Below are 26154 nucleotides of genomic sequence, written 5' to 3'. Positions count from 1 at the left end.
GATCAATTTGATCGCTTATTAACGTTTACAAATACCTAAAGTTGGGTTACAAAAGTAGGTTGAAGTGTTTTGTCAAAGAATATAGGCAATTTATATCATTTTTAAAAATGAAGTTGCGTGTTGGAAGAGAGCTTTTTTCCTGAACCAGACAGGCTATACAAATGGATATTTTGGGCATACATGGACGGATTTAAATCGGGAAAAAGACCCAATTGTGATGTTTATGGAACATATAGGAGTGCCAACAAAGAATATCATCAAAGGTAATGAATGTTTTATATTTTATTTCTGCGTTTTGTGTAGCGCCGGCTACGCTAATTATTTTGTTTACGTCCCCTTCAGGTATATTGGGGTGTTGCATGCTATCAGATAATAGCTTCTCATGCTTTCGCCGAAAAGCATTTTAAAAATCTGACTTGTTGGCTAGATTCACAACGAGTGTAGCTTTAATTCAATACCCTGCATGTGTGTTTTAATGAACGTTTGAGTTTTAACGAGTACATTTAGCATTTAGCGTAGCGCATTTGCATTTCCAGGTGCCTAGTTGAGACGTCTGCGTCTCAAGTAGGATCAACAGGTTAAAGCTAGTGAGGGAAATAAGTGTTTCCAGTTCCAGAGATTTTTGTAGTTCGTTCCAGTCATTGGTAGCAGAGAACTGGAAGGAGAGGCGGCCAAACGAGGAATTGGTTTTGGGGGTGACCAGAAAGATATACCTGCTGGAGCGCGTGCTACAGGTGGGTGATGCTATGGTGACCAGCGAGCTGAGATAAGGGGGGACTTTACCTTGCAGGGTCTTGTAGATGACATGGAGCCAGTGGGTTTGGCGATGAGTATGAAGCGAGGGCCAGCCAACGAGAGTGTACCGGTCGCAATGGTGGGTAGTATATGGGGCTTTGGTGACAAAACAGATTGCACTGTGATAGACTGCATGCAATTTGTTGAGTAGGGTATTGGAGGCTATTTTGTAAATGACATCGCCGAAGTCGAGGATTGGTAGGATGGTCAGTTTTACAAGGGTATGTTTGGCAGCATGAGTGAAGGATGCTTTGTTGCGAAATAGGAAGCCAATTCTAGATTTAACTTTGGATTGGAGATGTTTGATGTGGGTCTGGAAGGAGAGTTTACAGTCTAACCAGACACCTAGGTATTTGTAGTTGTCCACGTATTCTAAGTCAGAGCCGTCCAGAGTAGTGATGTTGGACAGGCGGGCAGGTGCAGGCAGCGATCGGTTGAAGAGCATGCATTTAGTTTTACTTGTATTTAAGAGCAATTGGAGGCCACGGAAGGAGAGTTGTATGGCATTGAAGCTTGCCTGGAGGGTTGTTAACACAGTGTCCAAAGAAGGGCCAGAAGTATACAGAATGGTGTCGTCTGCGTAGAGGTGGATCAGCGACTCACCAGCAGCAAGAGCGACATCATTGATGTATACAGAGAAGAGAGTCGGTCCAAGAATTGAACCCTGTGGCACCCCCATAGAGACTGCCAGAGGACCGGACAGCAGACCCTCCGATTTGACACACTGAACTCTATCAGAGAAGTAGTTGGTGAACCAGGCGAGGCAATCATTTGAGAAACCAAGGCTGTCGAGTCTGCCGATGAGGATGTGGTGATTGACAGAGTCGAAAGCCTTGGCAAGATCAATGAATACGGCTGTACAGTAATGTTTCTTATCGATGGCGGTTAAGATATCGTTTAGGACCTTGAGCGTGGCTGAGGTGCACCCATGACCAGCTCTGAAACCAGATTGCATAGCAGAGAAGGTATGGTGAGATTCGAAATGGTCGGTAATCTGTTTGTTGACTTGGCTTTCGAAGACCTTAGAAAGGCAAGGTAGGATAGATATAGGTCTGTAGCAGTTTGTGTCAAGAGTGTCTCCCCATTTGAAGAGGGGGATGACCGCAGCTGCTTTCCAATCTTTGGGAATCTCAGACGACACGAAAGAGAGGTGGAACAGGCTAGTAATAGGGGTTGCAACAATTTCGGCAGATAATTTTAGAAAGAAAGGGTCCAGATTGTCTAGCCTGGCTGATTTGTAGGGGTCCAGATTTTGCAGCTCTTTCAGAACATCAGCTGAGCAGATTTGGGAGAAGGAGAAATGGGGAAGGCTTGGGCGAGTTGCTGTGGGGGGTGCAGTGCTGTTGACCTGGGTAGGAGTAGCCAGGTGGAAAGCATGGCCAGCCGTAGAAAAATGCTTATTGAAATTCTCAATTATAGTGGATTTATCAGTGGTAGTGTTTCCTATCTTCAGTGCACTTGGCAGCTGGGAGGAGGTGTTCTTATTCTCCATGGACTTTACAGTGTCCCAGAACTTTTTTGAGTTTGTGTTGCAGGAAGCAAATTTCCGCTTGAAAAAGCTAGCCTTGGCTTTTCTAACTGCCTGTGTATAATGGTTTCAGGCTTCCCTGATCAGCTGCATATCACGGGGGCTGTTCGATGCTAATGCAGAATGCCATAGGATGTTTTTGTGTTGGTTAAGGGCATTCAGATCTGTTCCTGGTTCTAAATTTCTTGAATGGGGCGTGTTTATTTAAGATGGTTAGGAAGGCCTTTTTTAAAAAAAATAACCAGGCATCCTCTACTGACGGGATGAGATCAATATCCTTTCAGGATACCCCGGCCAGGTCGATTAGAAAGGCCTGCTCGCTGAAGTGTTTCAGGGAGCGTTTGACAGTGATGAGTGGAGGTTGATTGACCGCTGACCCATTACGGATGCAGGCAATGAGGCAGTGATCGCTGAGATCTTGGTTGAAGACAGCAGAGGTGTATTTAGAAGCCAGGATTCAGACACAGCTAGAACATCCGGGTTGGCAGAGTGTGCTAAAGCAGTGAATAGAACAAACTTAGGGAGGAGGCTTCTAATGTTAACATGCATGAAACCAAGGCTATTACGGTTACAGAAGTCGTCAAAAGAGAGCGCCTGGGGAATAGGAGTGGAGCTAGGCACTGCAGGGCCTGGATTCACCTCTATGTCGCCAGAGGAACAGAGGAGGAGTAGGATAAGGGTACGGCTAAAAGCCATAATAATTGGTCGTCTAGAACGTCTGGAACAGAGAGGGCGATAAAATAGGGGCCGATAAAATAGCTTCAAGGTATAATGTACAGACAAAGGTATGGTAGGATGTGAATATAGTGGAGGTAAACCTAGGTATTGAGTGATGATGAGAGAGATATTGTCTCTAGAAACGTCATTGAAACCAGGAGATGTCATCGCATATGTGGGTGGTGGAACTAGTAGGTTGGATGAGGTATAGTGAGCAGGACTAGAGGCTCTACAGTGAAATAAGCCAATAAACACTAACCAGAACAGCAATGGACAAGGCATATTGACATTAAGGAGAGGCATGCTTAGTCGAGTGATCAAAAGGGTCCAGTGAGTAGTGAGGTTGATTGGGGTCACGGCGATTTAGACAGCTAGCCGGGCCATCGGTAGCAAGCTAGCATAGGATGGAGGTCTGTTATTAGCCACCTCGTGCGTTTCCGTCGGTAGGATTAGTGGGGTTCCGTGTGGTAGAGGGGATGTAACAATGTAACATAATGTGGAAAAAGGGAAGGGGTCTGAATACTTTCCGAATGCACTGGATATGTTTGTAAACTTACCATTAAAAGGTACCATAATGATTGAGTGTCCAATATTTTCACTGTTACTGTGTAAACCTCCAATTGTTCTCCACTACCCGCTAAAACCTCCCCCGTCCCAAGTTGGGGTTGGCATGCCAAATTGAGCATAATGGCAAAATTTGGCCACAATAATTTGCCCCCTCTCTGATTGTCCAAGTGTGACCCCCTCCCCATGGATTACTGCAGTTAGTGCTGCCAGCACTGCCACTTCCTGGGTGGGGTTACTCCACCGGAATTCCCACCAGCTAGGTACGAGGTCATCAAGGTTCTCATTAGCAGCTTTGAGAGATTTCTTTGTTGGCCCAACCCTGCCAGGCAGGCTCAGACTCGAGGGTGCAGTGCTACTTCAGTGGGTCTCTGACCATGTTTATCTTTCTGCCTTGGCTGCAAATAGGCTGCTTACAGTACAGTACATCACTCCAGTGTTAATCTGCTAAATTGTAATTACTTTGCTACTATGGCCTATTTATTGCCATACCTCATGCCATTGCACACACTGTGTATAGACTCTTTTTTTCTATTGCGTTATTGACACTCCCCTCTTTTATTCCATGTGTAACTCTTGTTTCTGTCGCACTGCTGTCTTTGTTTTATCTTGGTCAGATCACAGTTGTAAATGAGAGCTTGTTCTCAACTAGCTTACCTGGTTAAATAATAAAAATAAAAAAACAGTAGGCCTATCAAACAGATAAGGACTTATCCGTGTGTGGGTCACTCAGGTCGGTGTCTAGGATATAGGTTAGCGGACCGTTCCATCATGGTAGGACAATAAATCAACTATATTTTAAATTGTATACCACAAAATTCAAAAAACTCCTGCTCGCAGACACACATTGGCTCTGGCTTTTGTAACCATTTTTCACACTTTTACAAACACACAACCCATTTTCCCTCAACCCCCCCCCCATATACACTGGTATTGTCTATGTCCTATGTTTTTATCTCTACCATGTTCATTCCTGCCATATTTTCAGCTACTTTTGTGTTTCAGTTCCTTATCTTTGAAGATGTATTATATCATTAATTTCCCTTCTAATTCTGTCTTATAAATAGAAAGTCAACAACATTCCCTATCTTGAATGGTATAGTGTAGTTGTAGTTTATTTCTTCGTCAATTGTATTATTTTCCTTTTTTTTTCAATCCCTACCGTGGATGGTGTTGTGTGTTCCATTATTTGACCCTATGGTGACTTTGTTATTTAGAATAGCAATGGAGCAGTCTTGATGTCTGAGACATTATTACTGTAATCCATAATATAGTCCATGAAAAGATTAAATAAAAAAACATGTCATGCCACACTCATGTGCAGTATTCTCTGGTTAGGCCTAAAATGAGCCAAAGTGTGACCCATCAGAAGAGCCATGGTGTTTCCTTCGCATCTCTATATAGCTGCCGATCGATGTACAGTTTATCAACCACCATAGTGACAAGTCTTTTTTTATTTAGTTTATTAATTCAACCATAAAATCCTGATCAGCTTATTCTGGGCTATCTGGAGCATCCCCTTCAACCTTAGATAAGCCCCTGTCACAGGCCGGCTCATAGCCTGTGGCAAAAATGAGGGGACGCAAACAGGTATAGGCCAATTAAAAATATATATTTATTGTAAACAAAACTATTAACTAACAAAAAGGAATGAGGTGTGGAAGTATCATAATGTAAGGTGTATTTAAAGTGCATGGATGCGTGAATCTGTGTGTGTGAATGACTGAGTGAAAACTACAAAATAACAAACAAAACAGGTTCATGAGAGAGCGAGAGCCCAGGTGACTCCAATCACTAACGACCCTCTGCCTGCAGGAGGAACCTCCCCTGCAATGCAGAGGAGGCGCCGTGACACCCCCCTCCTTAAAATGAGGGTCCCACCCTCAACCAAACTTCCTCCAACATATTTAAAACAATTCAAATTTCCCCCAAAACAAAAAAAAGGATACCAGTCCCGGCTCCTAGTAGTAGCCCCGTGTCCCCCAACTGACTGTCCACTCCTCAAACTCGGCAGCCCTGGTACCTGGGGAGCAATTTAAGAGGAAAGAGGCGCAGACAGCCCATAGGGGTCAGCAGAGAGAAGATACAAACTAGGTTAAAAGAGCACGGGGCAGAGCATCAGCAATTATATTATCCTTACCACTAATGTGTCTAATATCAAGGTTGAATGGTTGCAAGAACAAAGCCCAACGCATCAGGCGCTGGTTGGGATTTTGCAGGGACCTCAGAAAAATAAGTGGGTTGTGGTCAGTGAACACAGTTAAAGGGGTCAAACCAGAACCAACAGACCTCGAAGTGCTGTAAAGCCCAAATGAGACCTAAACATAACATTTTAACAGGTTCACATGGCATAATTTAGAGGACTTCCTATGACTAGGGGTTTCAATAAGAGTTCAAATCTGACACTTTACGCAACACATTGAAAGGACCACAATATTTTGCCTGAAAAGGTGAACTTACAAGAGGCAGAAGAGCAAGTACACGATCACCGGAACTAAACTCACGCAGCTCAGCCTGTCCGTCATATTTCAGTTTCATTTTCCGTTGAGAAGATTTGTTTTTCTTTCGCCAGTTCACCAGCCCTATACAACTTCAACCTAAAACCATTTACATAGTCAATAAGGTTCTGAGGTGGTTCCTCAGGCAAACAACCATCCTGCATCACTGCTAAAGGCCCACGCACCTTATGACCAAACACTAAGTCATTTGGGCTAAACCCTGTGCTTTCCTGCACTACTACTACTTCACGAGCAGCTAGTAACAGCCAAGGTAACCCCTCCTCCCAATCTGCAGACAGTTCTGTACAGTATGCACGAAGCAAGGATTTTAAAGTTTGATGAAAACGTTCCAAAGCTCCATGGCTCTGGGCATGGAACGCAGTAGACTTGTGTTTAACTTTAAGCTGTTTGAGAACCTGAGCAAATACATGGGATGGAATGTTAGACCCCAGATCTGACTGGACGATTTTTGGAATCCCAAATGTTGAAATAAATTGAGTTAACGCTTTAACTACTGATTTTGAAGTTATGGTACGCAAGGAAAAAGCTGCCAGATATCTGGTTGCTTGACACATAACAGTTAATAAGTAGCTATGACCTGACATGGACCTTGGTAAAGGCCCAACACAATCGATAATAAGATGCTCAAAAGGTTGCCCTATGGCTGGTATTGGATACAAAGGTGCTGGCTTTACAACCTGGTTTGGCTTGCTTGTGCGCTGACACGTATCACAAGTTTTAATAAACTGAGATACATCCCGCTTTAAACGTGGCCAGAAAAAAATAACGAAGTATGCGATCATAAGTTTTACGAACACCCATATGACCTGCCACATCACCATGTGAAGTTTGCAACACTTTATTTCACAAAGTAGTAGGTACAACTATTTGAAAGACTGGTTCTCCTAGACCCTGATCATAGTGTGGAACCCATTTCCTGACCAACAGCCCATAAAGAAGAAAATAACACTGAGCACTATTCCTCACCACTGAATCAGGAACAACTTTATCAAACAGATCAGCCAAGTTAGTATCGTCTTTTGCGCTGGCGTTTGACTGGCAACTCAAGACTTTCTGGCTTACTCTCAATCTCCTTACGAGAGGCCGCGCGGGTAACCGCACAAACTGGAAATACCTCAGGAGACACAGTTTTGATCTGGCGATTCCCTTGCAGGTGACACTGAAGGTTGCTTCTTACAGATGTTTAGTTTACCATCTGCCCACACCTTACTACCTGCCAAGTCATTCCCCAAAATAATGTGGACTCCCTCTACTGGCAACAGGGGTCTAACCCCAACATCTACATCACCCTCTACCAGACCACATTTTAGGGTAACTTCATGTAAAGGACAAGAGAATGGAACTAAACCCATACCACATACCATTACACAACTGCCAGTATCAGACTCTTTAGAGAACGGCAAAACAGATTCCAGAATAAAATAATCTAAAGCTCCAGTGTCTCTTGAGATCTTAATGGCAACCAAAATGTTTCAATCTACCAGAGACACTACACCATCTGAAATAAAGGCTGAAAAATCAGTGGGAAGACTGAGAATCAAACTCAACGAGTGGCTGAAAAAGCTCACCCTGGTGGTCAGAGGCTGCAACAGGACTTGCCATCACAGCAGGTTTAACTTGACCTGACTTTTTTGATTTAAGCAGAGGACAATCTTTCTTCCAATGTCCTTCAACTAAACAGTAGCGACAGGTATTAGCATTAACCGGTGCTTTAAGTCCTCCAGACCCAAACTTCTGCTGAGGTCTTTGGAAAGAAGCCCCAGAAAAAGGTGACCTACTATTCCTAGGAGTAAAGTAATTTTTATGGTACATGTCACTGTTTGACTCAAAAGGGCTTTTATGTGTTAGCCTGTACTCATCTGCAAGGATTGCTGCATCACTTGGAGACTTAACTTTACATACATGAAAGAACGTAGCAACCTGGTCAGACACAGAATTTTTGAACTGTTCAAACACAATCAAATTAGACAGACCCTCAAAATTACTAACTTCAGAAGCTGTACACCAACGATTAAATGCAGAAGTCAAATCAAGAACAAACTCAGAATAGGTTTGTGAATCTAACTTTTTCCTGTAACGAAAACGTTGACGATATGCCTCTGGCACAAGCTCGTAGACCTTCAGAACTGCTGATTTAACTTTAGCAAAAACTTTACTGTCAGCTACACTCAGTGCTGTAAAAGTCTCACGTGCTTTACCTGTAAGTACACATTGCAACAACATAGTCATGTCAAAATCTGAACAAGCTCTAGCTTCCACAATACGCCCAAATAAAGCAAATTATGTGTCTGGATCTGACTCATCAATTTTAGGCAACAAACGAAGATTCTGTGAAACATCAAACTGTGGTAGTCCTTCTGGTCTATTAGCATTTCTCAATCGCTCTCTCTCTAACTGCATTTGCAACAGCTCCCTTTGCTGCTCAAAAGTTAATGAAGGGCTAGACTGAAAACCTGCACCCTCACTACTAGCAGACTGACCCCAAAAAACACACATTTCTCTAAAACACTGCTTTAATCTAGTTTTAACAGTCTCTTACATTTTTTTTATCAACAATCTCAATCTGATAATGTTCAGCAATGTCAATTAACTGCTCCTTAGTACACAACTCTAAGGCTACCTCTGAAGGAGCTTGAACAAAACTACTCAAAATGGACGACATTTTCCTCAACCAATACAACTATTACAAATGCTAAACAAAAAAACAACTCACCTGCTGTCAGTCTGGGTTCAAGGACAGGAGTCACACCCCACTATCCTCCAAAAACAACTAATTAACTGGCCCTGGTCTTCGTGCAGTCACATGTGGTGGGGTTTTATGCACACAAAACCAGTGCAATGGAAAATGACAACCAGAAACTGGCGCCCCCCCCCCCCATAACCATGTTCACTGCCACCTAAAACAAAAATACCACGAGCCTCCTATTGACACTCGCTGATAAGCCTGAACATGAGAGGACTCCCACCTGAACAAAACCCAGAAAAACCCAGAGTGAATTGCTAACCAAATTTAGCTACCAAGCAAACCGAACCAAAAGAACACATGGCTCTCAATGCTCTCTCCAATATTGGCCCAACCAAAACATCCCCTCAAACAAAATTATTTGGCAATCTGAACTAAACTAACCCAAGTTAACTACAAAACAATAATCAAATAAGCCAAATTACAAATAAACAAAACATATTAATAATAAGACAGAGATAATCTAGACAAAACCTTAACCAACTATAACAAAATGTTAAAGTAAACTAAAATACTAAAGTACAATTAACTTTAACTGACAGATGAGCCCCCACTTGTCACAGGCCAGCTCATAGCCTGTGGCAAAAATGAGGGGACACGAACAACAGGTATAGGCCAATTAAAAAAAATGTTCTTTATTGTAAACAAAACTATTAACTTTAAACTAAGAAAAAGGAATGAGGTGTTTAAGTATCATAATGTAAGGTGTATGTAAAGTGCATGGATGCGTGAATCTGTGTGTGTGAATGACTGAGTGAAAACTATGCAAAACTACAAAAGAACAAACCAAACAGGATCATACCTGGAGGAGCAGAGAGAGAAAGAGAGAGAAGTGATTAGTGACCGTTTAAATACTCTGATCCCAGGTGACTCCAATCACTAACGCCCCTGCAATACAGAGGAGGAGCCGTGACACCCCCAAGCAGGAAGTACTAGTGTAGTCAAGATAGCATTGAATGGGGTCAGTGGCTAGTACTCTCATGGAGCCCTTATCAAGCAGCTTGGACTTTCTAGCCAAAAACGTAGTCCTGGCATTAACATTCCCTAGCACTTTCGTGGCCATGCTCACACCTCCCAAGCTTCCATCAAGGATGCATCCCAGGTAGCTAACAGAGGTTTTAGTAGCTAGCACATCACCCCCTAACTCCACTAATTTCAGAGGACCTACACAATTTAGGTGTGCACACAAAAATAATTGCCTCAGACTTACCTAAATGCAGAGAGAGCGTATTATCTCCAAGCCATTTGTTAATGTTAGTAAGCTCCGTGCTAAATATGCTCTCCAACATAGTTTTACTTTTGTGAGACACCAGAAGTCATGTAGAGTCATCTGCATAAAGGAAAAGACGGCAAGAACAAGCATATTTCATATCGTTTATATACAGTAAAAACAGTGGAGACCCAAGCACGCTCCCCTGCGGAACGCCACAATTCATGGGTTTTTCCTGAGACAGTGAGACACCTCTAATACTTGCTCCCTACCTGACAAATAGGACTTTACCGAGCCTAGAGGGATATTGCTTAACCCCAGTGCCTCCAGTTTGTAGATTAGGAGCCAGTGGTTAACTGTATCAAAGGCCTTCTCTAGGTCAAGCAGTACCATTCCACCAAGATTTCCCTCATCTATCGCTTTCCTGATGAAGTCACTCAAGTAAAGTAGACATGAATCAGTGGAGTATCTTTTTCTAAAACCTGACTGAAAACCAAAAACCACATGTCTACAAAACATTTGTAGACATATTCATAATTTGCCTATGTACAACTCTCTCCAGGGTCTTTGATGTTATACTGAGGATAGATACAGGCCTATAATTCCCAGGGTCAGACTTTATCCCCTTCTTATACAGAGGTATAACTTTAGCGTGTATCATGTCCCTGGGAAAGATGCCTTGTTCAAGAGAGAGATTAACGATATGCGTAAGACAAGGGGCAATTTGCTCAGCAGAATCTCTAAGAAACTTTTCAGGAATATTATCCAGGCCTGTGGCGTTGGAGCATTTATGCTCTGCTAGCATACTGGCTAGTTTGGCTGTTGCTACCTTTGCAAAATAAAGAGTTTGGCTGAATCCCTAATTTGGCATAATACTTCTTGACTTGGTCGCTTCTATACAAACAAGAACTGGTGGGCAGCTTGCTAACCAGCTTGCTGGCAACAGAAGTAAAAAAGATTGTTGAATTCATTGGCAACCTCTGCTTTTTTACTTATCATCTCCCCCCTGATGTTCAGCCCAATAGTGTTTAGTTTGATTTTGGTAGTACAACTACAGGCTAGTTCCTTAAATTATTTCCAAAGCTTTTTAGGGTCATTTTTGTTCTCAATGATACTATCAGCAAAGTAACCCCTCTTAGCTTCATCCGTTCCTGTTCTTTGCTTTATTTCTGTTTATATAGGACAAAATCAGGCTGCTCTTGAGAGTTCTTATATTTCTTAAAGGCCTTATTCCTTGCTTAGATAGATTCTAGAATCTCACGATTAAACCAAGGGCTAGATCTCTGCATTACTCTGACCCGTCTAATGGGAGCCATCACATTCACCACATCAAGGAATCTACATTTAAAGGCTTCCCAGGCACTGTCTATTCAGCACAGGTGACCAGTCAATTTTACCCACTTGCTCCCTAAACATTTCAATACAGTATTTTTTGAGTCCTCTGATTCGAACACTTTTGTGACATTTAAATATATCTTTAAAAACCCTCCTTGTGCAAAATGTAATAAAATGATCACTGATTCAGTAGACTATTACTCCACTCTGTGATATTTTGGATTTATCAGACACTAATATTAAGTCAATTGTACTCTGCGCTGTTTCACATACCCTGGTGGGATATTTTATCATTTGGGTCAGAGCAAGTGATCTACATAAGTCCATAAATACACTGTGGGTTGGGCTATCCTTTTTGCAGGCATCAGTATTGAAATCCCCTAACAAAATTATTTCCTTCACCGGGGAATTGTTACAGTTTTGTTGTCAACTCATTTGTCTGTATTTTTTGGATTTCTTTGTTCAACTGGTCGTACATTCCATAGTTTGTGCCTTTTGAGCTCTCTTCCTTTTCTTTGAACCATGATTTTCCATGAAGTGCTAAGAACAAGCTATTATGGGGCGCGAGCCATGATGCGATGTGCCTCCCATTCTATGTACTCACGAAAATGTAATTATTTGTACTTGGTCTTGTAAAATGTTCAGTTTAGTAGATATAAACTCATGGTTTCTACTCTGAACAAAAATATAAACATGTAAAGTGTTGGTCCCATGTTTCATACGCACAAAAAGCTTATTTCGCTCAAGGTTTGTGCACAAATTTGTTTACATCCCTAATAGATAGAATTTCTCCTTTGCCAAGATAATCCAGCTACCTGACAGGTGTGGCATATCAAGAATCTAATTAAACAGCATGATCATTACACAGGTGCACATTGTGCTGGGGACAATAAAAGGCCACTCTAAAATGTGCAGTTTTGTTACACAACACAATGCCACAGATGTCTCAAGTTTTGAGGGAGCGTGCAATTGGCATGTTGACTTCAGGAATGTCCACCAGAGCTGTTGCCAGATAATTTAACCTTTCTGGGAACGGGGGCAGTATTGAGTAGTTTGGATTAATAAGGTGCCCTATGTAAACTGCCTGTTACTCAGGCCCAGAAGCTAAGATATGCATGGTAGTATGGATAGAAAATACTCTAAAGTTTCCAAAACTGTTAAAATAATGTCTGAGTATAACAGAACTGATATGGCAGGCGAAAACCTGAGGAAAATCCATCCAGGAAATGCTATTATTTTGAAATTGCTGTTTTTCCATTGAAAGCCTATCCACCACTACATGTGGCCAGTCTTTAGGCATTGTTTCAGGCTTTTACTCTGAAAAATGACGGAGAAACACCACTTTCAATGAGTGGACAGTGGACAATTCCAGCAATGTTTGCTGCACATGACCGGGAGCGCACATTCTTGTTTTTCCTTTTCTATTGACAGAGATATTGTCCGGTTGAAATATTAACGATTATTTATGACAAAAACAACCTGCGGATTGATTATAAACATTGTTTGACATGTTTCTACAAACTTTTATCTGCCTGCTGTGACCGTGCTTTGTGCCAATGGATTACTGAACAAAACACACCAACAAAACGGAGGTTAATGGACATAAAGAGGGACTTTATTGAACAAAAACGTAACATGGAGTCTTGTGAGTGCAACCATATGAAGATCATCAAAGGTAAGTGATTAATTTTATCGCTATTTCTGACTTTTGTGACTTCTCTACTTGACTGGTAACTGTATGTAATGGTTTGTTAGCTGGGCGCTGTCTTCAGATAATCGCATGGTATGCTTTCGCTGTAAAGCCTTTTTGAAATCTGACACAGCGGTTGGATTAACAAGAAGTGTATCTTTAAGCTGATGTTTAACACTTGTATCTTTTATGTATGTTTATTATGAGAATTTCAGTTTGGTTGAGTTTCATGCTCTGCAATTTCACCGTATGTTGTTTGAGACAGTGGATTACTGAACAAAATGCGCTAACAAAACAGAGGTTTTTGGAAATAAACAGGGACTTTATCGTACAAAACAAACATTTATTGGGTAACTGGGAGTCTTATGAGTGCAACCATATGAAGATCATCAAAGGTAAGTGATTAATTTTATCGCTATTTCTGACTTTTGTTACTCCTCTACTTGGCTGGTTGCTGTTTGTAATGTTTTATGTGCTGGGCGCTGTCTTCAGATAATCACATGGTATGCTTTCGCCGTAAAGTCTTATTGAAATCTGACATTGTGGTTGGATTAACAAGAAGTTTATCGTTAAGCCGATGTATAACACTTGTATGTTTTAGGAATTTTTATTATGAGACTTCTGTTGTTTGAATTTGGCGCTCTGCAATTTCACTAGCGGAACACCTATCCCTAATAGGTTTTAATAGTCATTTCTCTACCATTGTTGTTTTAGAGAATTTGACAGTACGTCCAACCGGTCTCACAACTGCACGTGTATGGCGTTGAACAGAGTGCCCCATGTTGGTGGTGGGGTGGGTATGGGCAGGCGTAAACTGTGGACAACGAACACAATTACATTTTAATGATGGCAATTTGAATGCACAAAAATATCGTAACAAGATCCTGAGGCCTGTTGTGAGGCCCATTTTTATTTTATTTTTATGTATCTGTGACCAACAGATGCATATCTGTATTCCCAGTCATGTGAAATCCATAGATTAGGGCCTAATGAATTAATTGATTAAATTGACAATATCTTGGAATTGCCTTCAGTGCCTCTTTAGGGCTTAGGGTTTTTTCTCATTTTGTCTCCTCACCCCAGTCTCATAAACTATGGGAATTGGTGAGTCTGTGTTCAATAATGAAAAAAAGTGAACAGGGAGACCTATGAAGTGAGGGATTGTTAACAATCCCATAGTTAACATCTGAAACACTCAGCAGCCTCTGCTTTCAAAACACACTCCTGCTCTTTCACTAACCCTCAATGTTCTGTTTGTGTTCAAATCCATCCTTTTTTCTTAAGGGATACATACTATTGACTGCACTGCTGAAGGGGTGCTCAGTCCTTGGAATGTAACATTTAAATGCTCTAGAAAGTTCTGGACGCTATCTTAAACTTTGTCAAAGCACTCAGTAATTTTCAAAATTTGTTGCTCTGTAATTAAGAGATTCACTGGATTTATGGTAATCGACCGATCAAAACAAATTATATTTTATTTGTCACATGCGCCGAATACAACAGGTGTAGTAGACCTTACAGTGAAATGCTTACATACAAGCTCTTAACCAACAATGCTTTATGAAGTTAAATTATTTTTTTTAAATAAATGTTAAGTAAAAAATAGATAAGTAGAAAATAAAAGTAACAAATAATCAGTTGGAACGGAGTGAACGTTGAAGTGAGAACATTCAACATTTGCACAACACTTTTAATCGGCTAGTCAAGGTGGAGAACTATAAAGGGGATGTGTTTTCAGACACACAGTAGCTGATGATATGTGCTGTATACATTAATACTAACTCAACAAAATAAATAGAATAAAATGTTCAATTCAGTTGTTCTCAATAGATATTTAACTAAGATTATGAATACTGAATATTTGTCATTCACAGAGACCTGAGCTATTCTTAAATATTTAATTTTAATTTTTCCAGGCAAGTGCCTTTTCCTGCCCTAGCTATTGGCTGTGTCAACTTCCCAACTCAGACCTCCCACAGAAAAATGCTGTGCTTGCACCTGTGTCAGTCTGCCAGATGGACCTGCTGAGATTGTGCTGCAGGATTTTCTCCAAATCTCTTTCAAAGATCCAAGGCCTCGGGCCTAAAACCTAAATATCTATAATTGATTTACTTTATGGGCTTACTGAGACTTGCTGTCCGATAATGCTGTGGTTCAATACATTGTTGATGAGCCACTTCCAAATGGAACTAAAACGTTTAAACTAAATTGTGATCCTTAATTTAAGAAAACTAACTGATTTTTTTATATTTTTAAATGACATAGATGCAGAAAATAAACAGCATAGTGGGTCAATTTCCGCAACAACTGAGACTGTTGAACCGTGAGGCTCAATTTCTCTGTTTTGTTGCCCTGGCTACCACGCTGTAATCAGCGTGAAGCGAACCCAGATACTGTGTGACTGACTGACTGTGAGAGCAAAGTGTTGCCTCTTGCTCATCTCAATATCCTAGCCTATTCATTGATGATGGTTCTGCTTTACTGAAGTTGCTAGTGCACAGTTCTGACTCTGTCTGCCTGGTGGCCGAACCTGTCTATACTGTGCCCCACCTCTCTCTCCCCGTCCCTCGCAAGCTCACTATGAAAGATACAAGTGTTTGTGTTCAAGACAACTAATCAGTCTCCTCGTTCCAAAAATACTGAATCCTAGGAGTCGATTCGTAGCAGAACCGAATCTTGACACTCAGAAATAGGAGTCGGGGGCCTCCCGGGAGGCGCAGTGGTCTAAGGCACTGCATCGCAGTGCTAGCTGTGCCACCAGAGATTCTGGGTTCGAGCCCAGGCTCCGTCGCAGCCGGCCGCGACCGGGAGTCCCATGGGGAGGCACACAGTTGGCCCAGCGTCGTCCGGGTTTGGGAGGGTTTGGCCGGCAGGGAAATCCTTGTCTCATCGCGCACTAGCGACTCCTGTGGCTGGCTGGACGCAGTGCACGCTGACCAGGTCACTAGGTGTACGGTGTTTCCTCCAACACATTGGTGCGCCTGGCTTCCAGGTTGGATGTGCATTGTGTCAAGAAGCAGTGCGGCTTGGTTGGGTTGTGTTTCGGAGGACACATGGCTCTCGACCTTCGCCTCTCCCGAGTCCGTACGGGAGTTGCAGCGATGAGACAAGACAGTAACTACTACCAATTGGATACCACGAAATTGGGGATAAAAAGGGGGTAAAAGAAAAAAAAGAAAAAAGAAAATGGGAGTCGACATGCAATGAGTCAAGGAATTAATTATTTTGGAGTCGACTCTCCACCACTACATCATCATCGTTAGCAGTTAGACAAATGGCAGAGAAAGGCAAGCGACACTAGCAAAGTCCTGTATGGCAATACTTTGAGACGTTAAATGAGAAGGAAATGCAAACTTTGCGAGTTGGAATTGAAGTACAATAATGGTAGTACAGGTGCTTCACCATCTGAAAGGGACGCACCGTGAGACCCAAACCGTTGCTGGTAGCAGCACAGCTGCATTGAGAATTAACTTGGAATTGTATGTATTTTACTTCATGGGAAACCGATACAAAAATGTCTGTTTTAAATGTTAAAAAAGCTTCACAACCCTACTTCAAACCTTTTCAGAATATATTTGGTGTTCTGTTATTTTTTCTCTCCACTGCTGAGATTACTTGTTACAGACACATGTGCTTCCCTCATCTTTGGGAAGAAACTCAATATTTTCCAAGTCCACCTTTTAGCCCATCTCTCATCCCCACTCCTCCAAACCTCATGCCCCTTATTTAGTGGAAGCACTCGCGCTAAGGCATCCAGGTTGCGCTGGTGTAAATAGTTTTATTTTTTTTATTTTGGCACTTTGGCTCGCCACGCCGCAGCCTTAAATGCTACATAAATAAAACATCTCGTATTGCGCCAGGGACCTATCCTCGGAGGAGGCGGTGTCATTTACGAGGCGTGAGGCTGCGCGCATAAATATCACTGGAGTTTTATCACAGCCCACCACTGGGACTGATTGAATTGATCCATGGTTTGGCAGGTGGCAACATACATGTAAATGGACACTCATGGAAACACACACTCACACAAATCAGTACCCTCCTGTTCAGTCAAATACACAGACTCTCCCTCTGTCTCACATTATTAGTGAATCCCTCTCATTCACCAAGTCACTGTGCACACATACATGCGAGCGTCAACACACACCCACACTTTAAAAGAAAATATAAAAAAACACTTTTGGCTCACTAAAGTTGCTATAGTACACCCTTGGCTGTGCATTCTGACAGATGCCTCTTCTATACCTAGCCCGCAGCTTAGGCGCAAAGCTCCAATTTAGCTCAGGTGCTGAACCCACCAAAAAAGAGTCAGTATCCTATGGGAAAGAGCTTTAAGTAGAGAGGGGGGGAGAGGGAGGAAAACAAGGATGGGAGTCAAGAGTTGGAGGAAAGGACTTGGATAGACAGAGACGGATAGACCAAGCGAGGGAATCGAGAGTCGATAACAAGTTCGAGAGACTGGAGGAGAGAGTGAAAGAGGGATGGAGAAAGAGCTAGAGTGGGGGAGAGCGAGAGAAAAAGGGGGGAGCAGGAAAGACTACTAGTAGCGAGAGGCTAAAACACACACATTCCAAAGCTGCCCCTCCTCAGAAACAGATTGCGCAACCCAGAAGACAGGAGCCTTGTCGTGGTGTGATTGTTTCACTGGAGAGAGAAAGTACAGCTTGGAGTGTGCCAGCCAACGGGGGGGTTCCTGAGTGTATGTGTCTGTGTTTGAGAGAGGGCTACGCTAATCTTCCCACTCCACATCGAAGACTTCAATCACACTGAGGGAGAGGCAGAGGAGTGCTTTTTGAAGAACCTTGTGTTCGAATCAGCCATGCTAATAGTTACGCAGATGCAACAGAATGCCACCTTCTCCAAATCAGAAAAGGTAAGGACTCTCACCCTAACCTACATATGTTAACATTGAGCTTTCTTTAATTGTTCCGTGCTCTTTAATTGTAGAGTTGTAAGTTATTGCATATTGAAAATATTTATTGTTCTCTTATGATTACTACATGAAAATGATTTGCACCATCACACCTTTCTTAATGACAATCATAAGCGGTAGTTGTTGCCGTATTCACTCTATGTGCATGCATGCATTGCCGTTCCCGGCTCTCCCAAAGGCGATGGAGTTCAAATGGGGTGATATATTTTCCATTGGCATAGCCTGGAGAGGAGTGGACAGCTCTTCAATAAGTCGAGGTGCAGCCAAAAAAGTACAAGAACATCCAAGAAAATGGAGCGTATCACTTGCTCACTATTAAAAAATATTTTATTATGCTTTTCGAGTTAAATGATATTCAGCTTTTAATTATGAGCAAGAGTCACACCTTGATGCATTTGGCATAGCTAGGCACCAGAGTGTGACGCAGGAGCTTTTTGCATTCGGTACGGTCATGGGCAGGTGTCCCCCTTAGTGGTAGCCTTCATAACTCTCTTCCCTTTCTCAAGGCTCATGGAGGTCGGAGTTCAATCAGGGGCTTGAGCTGCCTTGTTAAATTATCCACAGTCCTATTTATGTATTCATCTGCTTATACCCTCTTTGTCTCGACGTAATGAGTCAGGACTGCTGTGTATTAGCATTTTTACTCTCCGTATGGTGGTGAGTCTTATGGAGTTCTCTCTAGTTGGTTGGACTTTCAATCCTTTTCTTGTGAAAGTGATTCAGTAGATTGGTTTGTAGACTGACATGTAGTTTTGAGCCACAATCCTGTGTTTTAACTCAATGGGAGCCCCACCATCTTGGTTTAAAGCAGAACAAGTAACATTGTTGGGATATGTAACCACTCTTCAATTCATAGATAGAGCTATGTATGTGAAGACCGACAGTCCATGAGATTTAATTTTTTAATATATAAAAAAAAGTTTCAACAAATCTATAAATGTGTTTTCTATGTATTTGATCTTCTTGTCCAGCTCCTGTTATTAATTTGGATGTGCTTAAAAACCCTTTAATTTCATGGGCAGACAACCATGATGTTGCTTCCATCCACGTAGTAGGTTCTGTAGTGTTAATATGTCACTAATGTGATCAACCAGGATCCACTGCCTGGCATCCCTTTGTTCTTAAACCTGGGTTCACGGCTTTGGTACTACTGAGATCAGGGGTGTATTCATTCCGCCAACTCTGCTGCAAAACGTTTCTTAGACTGAAGAAAACTAAACAGGGATGGGCCTACCAGAATTTGTCCAATAGAAACTCTTGTTTTTCTCTGTTTACTTTCGTTTGGTTCGTAAGTGGTTTGCGTAATCAATACACCCCAGATGACTTAGAGCCCGATGGCAGCCTGATGTAATATGGCGAGGCCTGTATGTTATTGATGTGCCAGCTTTAATACAAAGTTTCACATTCCCCCCTCTTACCTTCCAGAGCGAGTAACATCACTCCTTTTTTGTTAAGACGTTTCATTTCCCAGCTAATGTGTCTAATTCCACTCGGTCTCTCTCACGCTACAGTACTCCAAGCCTTCTCCCCCATGAAATATAGTGCCCCAGCTCAGACGGATATCTTTCTCTTTGAACAATGATCATGCATTAACTCCGAGGTGGGGAGATAAGTCCCGGGTTTAGAGACGTTCGTTGATGGTTTATTTGGGAGTGGAACGTGGTGATGTATTATGGGATGAGGAATTGTGTTTTTTATGTAGTCGTTTGGAAGTGAGATGGTTTCTGCTAGGGTGGACAGATGCAGGACTAGATGTGGCTATTGACAGCCAGTGTCGTAGGGCAGCATTTCCCAAACCTCTCCTCAGTTACCTTCAGCCTTTACATGATCTATTTGAGAACTAGCTGGTTCATCTTGTCAACTAATCATCGTCAAGCCCTTTACTAGTCCAATCAAATCAAAATAAAATACAATTTTATTGGTCACATACACATTGTTAGCAGATGTTAATGCAAGTATAGCGAAATGCTTGTGCTTCTAGTTCCGACAGTGCAGTAATATCTAACAAGTAATCTAACAATTCCCCAACAACTAGCTAATACACACAAATCTAAAGGGGTGAATGAGAATATGTACATATAAGTATACGGATGAGCGATGGCTGAGCGGCATAGGCAAGGTGCAGTAGATGGTATAAAATACTGTATATACGTGTGATATGAGTAATGTAAGATATGTAAACATTATTAAAGTGACATTATTTAAAGTGGCATTGTTTAAAGTACTAGTAGTACTAGCAGCAGCCTCTGAGTTAGTGATTTCTGTTTAGCAGTCTGATGGCCTTGAGATAGAAGCTGTTTCTCAATCATGTGTGCTCGTCAGGTGTGCTAGGTGTTCCGGTGCCATGCATTGAAACACGTATCTTGCTTGTGGATTTCTTTTGCAAAATAACTATGAATTAACAGATTTATTTTCAAACAATTTTCAACATATAACATCAAATTAAGGTGTTGGACGTTCACTGTATTTTCAAGGGACAATAGCAGATAAATTTCGCTCCAGAGAAGTAGCTCATTGTTCCCTCGTTTAAATAACGTTAGCTAGCTATCAAGCTAGCCAGGTTTCCTTAGCAGCTTGTACACAGGCCGGCTAGGACCACTGATTGTCCCCAGTGTGGCTGTTTGGATCCCTGCTGTTTGTTGCTGTTTCCATCTGCCCTGTGACCTGCCCAATCTGGAACTGCTTGGAGTAACAACAGCGTAGCCTACATTGCTACCATGACAAAGACCAAAGCCAGCATGAGTACCGTTGAGGACAGTGGTGTCTCTCTATCACAGGTGAATTCACTTTTGAAATGAACAAAAAGAGTTCTACATGCGTTGTTACAACAACAAGAAAATAGCTTCAAGTGTTGTATCCAAATACTGATGGAGTCAACTAATAAAATAATGGACTAATCAAGGACTATCCTGAAGCTGTGTGCCAGAAGAGGAAAGAACTTATCCCAGTCATGAAAGCTGCCAGAGCGCATGGGGACATTGCTTACATCCACTATGACAGACTCATTGTCCACCCTCCCAAACTCTTCCCAAAAGCCTGGAAGGGATGACAGCACACACACACACACAGACACACACACTTATACACACCAACTGATTGATGGACTGCTGAAGAAGGTTTTTTCTTGCTTTGTTTGTTCTTTTCCATAATTATGTCTATCTCCGATAAGCTACCCAGGAAATGGCTAAAATGAAATCAATAACTTGCTAACATCCGATAACGTTCATATGTTAGCAATTTCTGAGACTCACTTAGATAATTCCTTTGATACAGCACTAGCAATACACAAAAACAATTTGGAGCACAAATTGGTTTACTTCCCTGTTACTGAGCATTTCTTCTTTGCCAAGATAATCCACCTGACAAGTGTGGCAAATCAAGAAGATGATTAAACAGCATGATCATTACACAGGTGCACCTTGTGTTGGGGACTAAGTTGTCACACAACACAATACCACAGATGTCTCAAGTTTTGAGGGAGTGTGCAATTGGTATGCTGACTGCGGGAATCTCCACTAGAGCTGTTGCCAGAGAACTGAAAGTTAGTTTCTCTACCATAAGCAACCTCCAACTTCGTTTTAGAGAATTTGGTAGGACATCTAACCGGCCTCACAGCTGCAGACCACGTGTAACCACGCCAGCCCAGGACCTCCAAATCTGGATTCTTCACCTACAGGTTCGTCTGAGGGGGTGCTGAGGCATATTTATGTCTGTAATAAAGCCCTTTAGGGGGAAAAACTCATTCTGATTGGCTGGACCTGGCTCCCCAGTGGGTGGGCCTATGCCCCCCCCCCCAGGCCCACCTATGGCTGTGCCCTTGCCCAGTCATGTGAAATCTATAGATTAGGGCCTAATGCATTTATTTCAATTTACCAATTTCCTTATATGAACTGTAACTGAGTGAAATTTTTGAAATTGTTAAATTGTTGCATTTATATTTTTGTTTAGTATTTATATTTTTGTTCAGTATACCATCTACAGAAGAGACAGGAATGTCTATGGGGGAGGTGTTGCTGAATCAGTGGAAGCTGCTGAGGGGAGGACAGCTCATAATAATGTCTGGAATGGAGCGAATGGTATGGCATCAAATACATGGAAACCATGCGTTTGATTTATTGGATACCGTTACGCCTAATTCCGCTCCAGCCATTACCACTAGCCAGTCTCCCCAATTAAGGTGCCACCAACCGCATGTGTGCTGTATATATTCAGAGGCATATCCTTGTAATGTTTAGAGAGGATCTCATGTCGAGTGCTGTGATTGCAGGTTCACCTGCCTCTTCTAAAGCTAACAGTCAGCAGTGCTAACAGTCAGCATCTAGAGAATGTGTGTGAAATAATTTATTTTGTATGTGGGTCTTTCTATAAATAATGGGGCCAATGTGTGACATTGGGATCAACATTTCAAAATGTTTTGAAACAAAAGTAAAAAGGATTTTCATGCAGTTTCACCTGTACTTAAAGGAATAGAAGTGAATATATGCAAATTGGCCCATGACTCCACCTATACAACAACATAGACCTAGGACTATACATCCTTGAAGCAGGGTTCATACACACATTGACAAGTCAAATTCAAGCACTTAATTGTAATTTTCAAGGACTAATCAGTCATATAATTGTACATACCCCGAGTTGGCTGGGGTAGGCCATCATTGTAAGTAAGAATTTGTTCTTAACTGACTTGCCTGCCTAGTTTAAATAAAGGTTAAATAAAATAAACATATAAGGCATAAATAGAATACCTACCTCATCTCTGTACCTCAGTTGAGCAGTGAATTTCAAATACAGAATCATTCCCCCCCAAAAAATCTATGGCAAGACTTGAAAATGGTTGTCCAACAATGGTCAATGACCAATTTGACAGAGCTTGTAGAATTTTGAAAAGAATAATGGGATAATATTGTACCATCCAGGTGGAAAAGAGACAATTGTAATTGCTGCCAAAAGGGGAAACTAACGTGTATTGATCAGGGGTATGAATACTTTCTGAAGGCACTGTACAGTATGTGGCCAACGCAGGCACATAATGAAGCCATGATTAGCAGTAGCATCAATCTGACCAAAAATCAGGTTCCTTTTTTAATGGAAGGATTTGTATGGAAAGCCAAGTTTAAGCCAAAATTAGATGTCATCCTAAAATTGACCACACATGGTTTTACCGCAACAGAGTAGCGCAACACCCTTCAATTGAAGCGGCGGGAAACAAACAAACCACATCTCTCACAAAAATTGATACAAATGTAAATCATGGATCATTATAATGGAGCAGGATAACTTAGAAATGGGCTACTATAATTACAAGGACTTTTCAAGCACCAAATTGAGGAAATGTCTGATTTTCAAGGTGCAGTAGGCCTATTCCAGTACTTCTGAGCTCCAAATTCAAGTTCACGTATGCTACTTCAAGCCCCTTGTACTGTTTAAAATGTGTCATGTTATTTCATTACCAGATGATATTATGAATAAGCCCACTAGGCTATGCAATTTTTTGTCATTATATCCAGAATAATTCATAGGAATAGTTAGGTACAACTGTTTTCACCGGCGTAACGAATGAGACACCAAAATATTCTGGACATTCCATGCGTTCCTTCTGGACATTCCATAGTGCATGCTATCACAAAAGCTGTTCGCCACTTGACTGTCATTCGTAAAATTCCTTCCTGGATCAGATGATGATGTGTGAAAATATCACAGCGTAACTAATCAGCTAGACACCAAATGGTATCAAACAAGTTTTATGTCACAAGATTTTGGACAAATCCGTCAAGACACCAACCATGATAAAGGGTTAAATACAGGCTTTAAATCAACTCGGGAATTTATCTATGGTCCCCCCTTACAGTGCATTCGGGAAAGTATTCAAACCCCTTAACTTTTTCCACATTTTGTTATGTTACAGCCTTATTCTAAAATGGATCATTAGCCGTTGGCGTTGGCTAATGGGGATCCTAATAACAATGTAATCCCCCCCTGAAAAAAATGTGTGCTAGTCAGGTGTACTAGTCAGGTGGGTGGGTGTTAGTTCAGGGCTGCAAGAACATTGTGAAACGTCTCATGGTCCGCTAGGTGAAGTTTGAGAAACACTGCTATAGGGTTCCCTCTGTTAAGTTTAGTCCTGTATTCCATCCAGAAATGTTCTGTACAGAGAGGAGCTCTGGATTGTGAAGAAAATTACTGTGGAGTGGAAATCACAAAAGGTCATTATTGATTGTTTTCTCTCATTATAAAATGACAGATGGTGTAAAATGTAAGACGTATCAACTGATAGAATTTGAACAAGGGGATTTTCTCAGAGGACTTTTGTCTCCCGGACAGATTTCTCGTGGCTTTTATAGTCATAATTCTTCACAAACAAATCAATAGTGACTTTCAGCCTGTTGCTTTTGTTGTCACTCGCACAACCTTTTCCTTCTCCTGGCCTGAATACCGTATGAAAAAGCAAGGCAGAAGAAATTAAATGCATTGATTTTTCCAAAGAAACGCGTTGGCTAAAGTTTTAAGGCCAATTACATCGTCTTTGAGTCAAGAATTGGACGTGACTCGCTACCATAACAAATTAAAAAGCCGTCAGATAATGGATTAAGTTTTGGGGTGTAATTACAAAGCTTTAAACAAGTATGGATCTTTAAGCTGCGGCTAGACGTGCTTCTAGTACGCTGAGGTTTGTGTCTGTGTGAGTGTGTTAGAGGTCTTTACGGGTCCACCCAAATACCTGAGACCCGACCCGGGACACAAGCGGGTCCTGGTCCAAAATTAAACCTTTCCCTCGGGTCGGGTTATTTTTGATTGTCAGAGGGTCTTGGGTCTATGTAACTACAACTGATAGACCTGAGTGGACATGACTCTGCATAGCCTATAGCATATTTATTTTATGCTAATAAGGTTAATTTATTGACTTTAATTGGCCTAGCCAACATATGTCACAGAAGAGCTACAGCTGAAGTCAGAAGTTTACATACACCTTAGCCAAATACATTTAAACTCAGTTTTTCACAATTCCTGACATTTAATCTTAGTAAAAATTCCCTGTCCTAGGTCAGTTAGGATCATAATTTTATTTTAAGAATGTGAAATGTCAGAATAATAGTAGAGAGAATGATTTATTTCAGCTTTTATTTATTTCATCACATTCCCAGTGGGTCTGAAGTTTACATACACTCAATTAGTATTTGGTAGCATTGCCTTTAAATTGTTTAACTTGGGTCAATCATTTCGGGTAGCCTTCCACAAGCTTCCCACAATAAGTTGGGTGAATTTTGGCACATTCCCCCTGACAGAGCTGGTGTAACTGAGTCAGGTTTGTAGGCCTCCTTGCTCACACACGCTTTTTCAGTTCTGCCCACAAATGTTCTATAAGATTGAGGTCAGGGCTTGTGATGGCCACTTCAATACCTTGACTTTGTTGTCCTTAAGCCACTTTGCCACAACTGTGGAAGTATGCTTGTGGTCATTGTCCATTTGGAAGACCCATTTGCGACCAAGCTTTAACTTCCTGACTGATGTCTTGAGATATTGCATCAACATATCCACACAATTTTCCTACCTCATGATGCCATCTATTTTGTGAAGTGCACCAGTCCCTTCTGCAGCAAAGCACCCCCACAACATGATGCTGCCACCCCCGTGCTTCACAGTTGGAATGGTGTTCTTGCAAGCCTCCCCCTTTTTCCTCCAAACATAACAATGGTCATTATGGCCAAACAGTTCTATTTTTGTTTCATCAGACCAGAGGACATTTCTCCAAAAAGTACGATTTTTGTCCCCATGTGCAGTTGCAAACCATAGTCTGACTTTTTATGGCAGTTTTGGAGCAGTGGCTTCTTCCTTGCTGAGCAGACTTTCAGGTTATGTTGATATAGGACTCGTTTTACTGTGGATATAGATACTTTTGCACCTGTTTCCTCCAGCATCTTCACAAGGTCCCTTGCTGTTGTTCTGGGATTGATTTTCACTTTGCGCACCGAAGTACGTTCATCTCTAGGAGAGAGAACGCGTCTCCTTCCTGAGCGGTATATGTCAGCTGCGTGGTCCCATTGTAACGCCTGTCATCGGAAGGAGTGGACCAAAGCGCAGCGTGAAAAGTGTTCATGATTTATTTTATTATCAAAAACACT

The 26154-nt window shown here is 41.7% G+C and overlaps 1 protein-coding gene across 3 annotated transcripts in view; it reads left to right on the top strand.

Annotated features, from left to right (window-relative positions):
* The window catches only part of LOC110489714 (dipeptidyl aminopeptidase-like protein 6), a 342826-nt gene that overhangs the window by 96942 nt on the left and 219730 nt on the right, over window positions 1-26154 (top strand). Inside the window, exon 1 of one of the 3 annotated variants that reach the window (XM_021562498.2) lies at window positions 17513-17974. The exons of the other annotated variants lie outside the window; for them this stretch is intronic. Within the exon in view, the coding sequence (XP_021418173.1) occupies window positions 17921-17974 (54 nt within the window). The 5' untranslated portion in view covers window positions 17513-17920. Of the gene's footprint in view, window positions 1-17512; window positions 17975-26154 lie in introns of those variants that run through there. 3 annotated transcript variants of the gene reach the window in all.

The sequence above is a fragment of the Oncorhynchus mykiss genome, chromosome 15 (genome assembly GCF_013265735.2).
Source record: "Oncorhynchus mykiss isolate Arlee chromosome 15, USDA_OmykA_1.1, whole genome shotgun sequence".
Lineage (NCBI taxonomy): Eukaryota > Metazoa > Chordata > Actinopteri > Salmoniformes > Salmonidae > Oncorhynchus > Oncorhynchus mykiss.
Note: the sequence above shows the minus strand (reverse complement) of the source record. Positions and strands in the feature narration are given on the sequence as shown.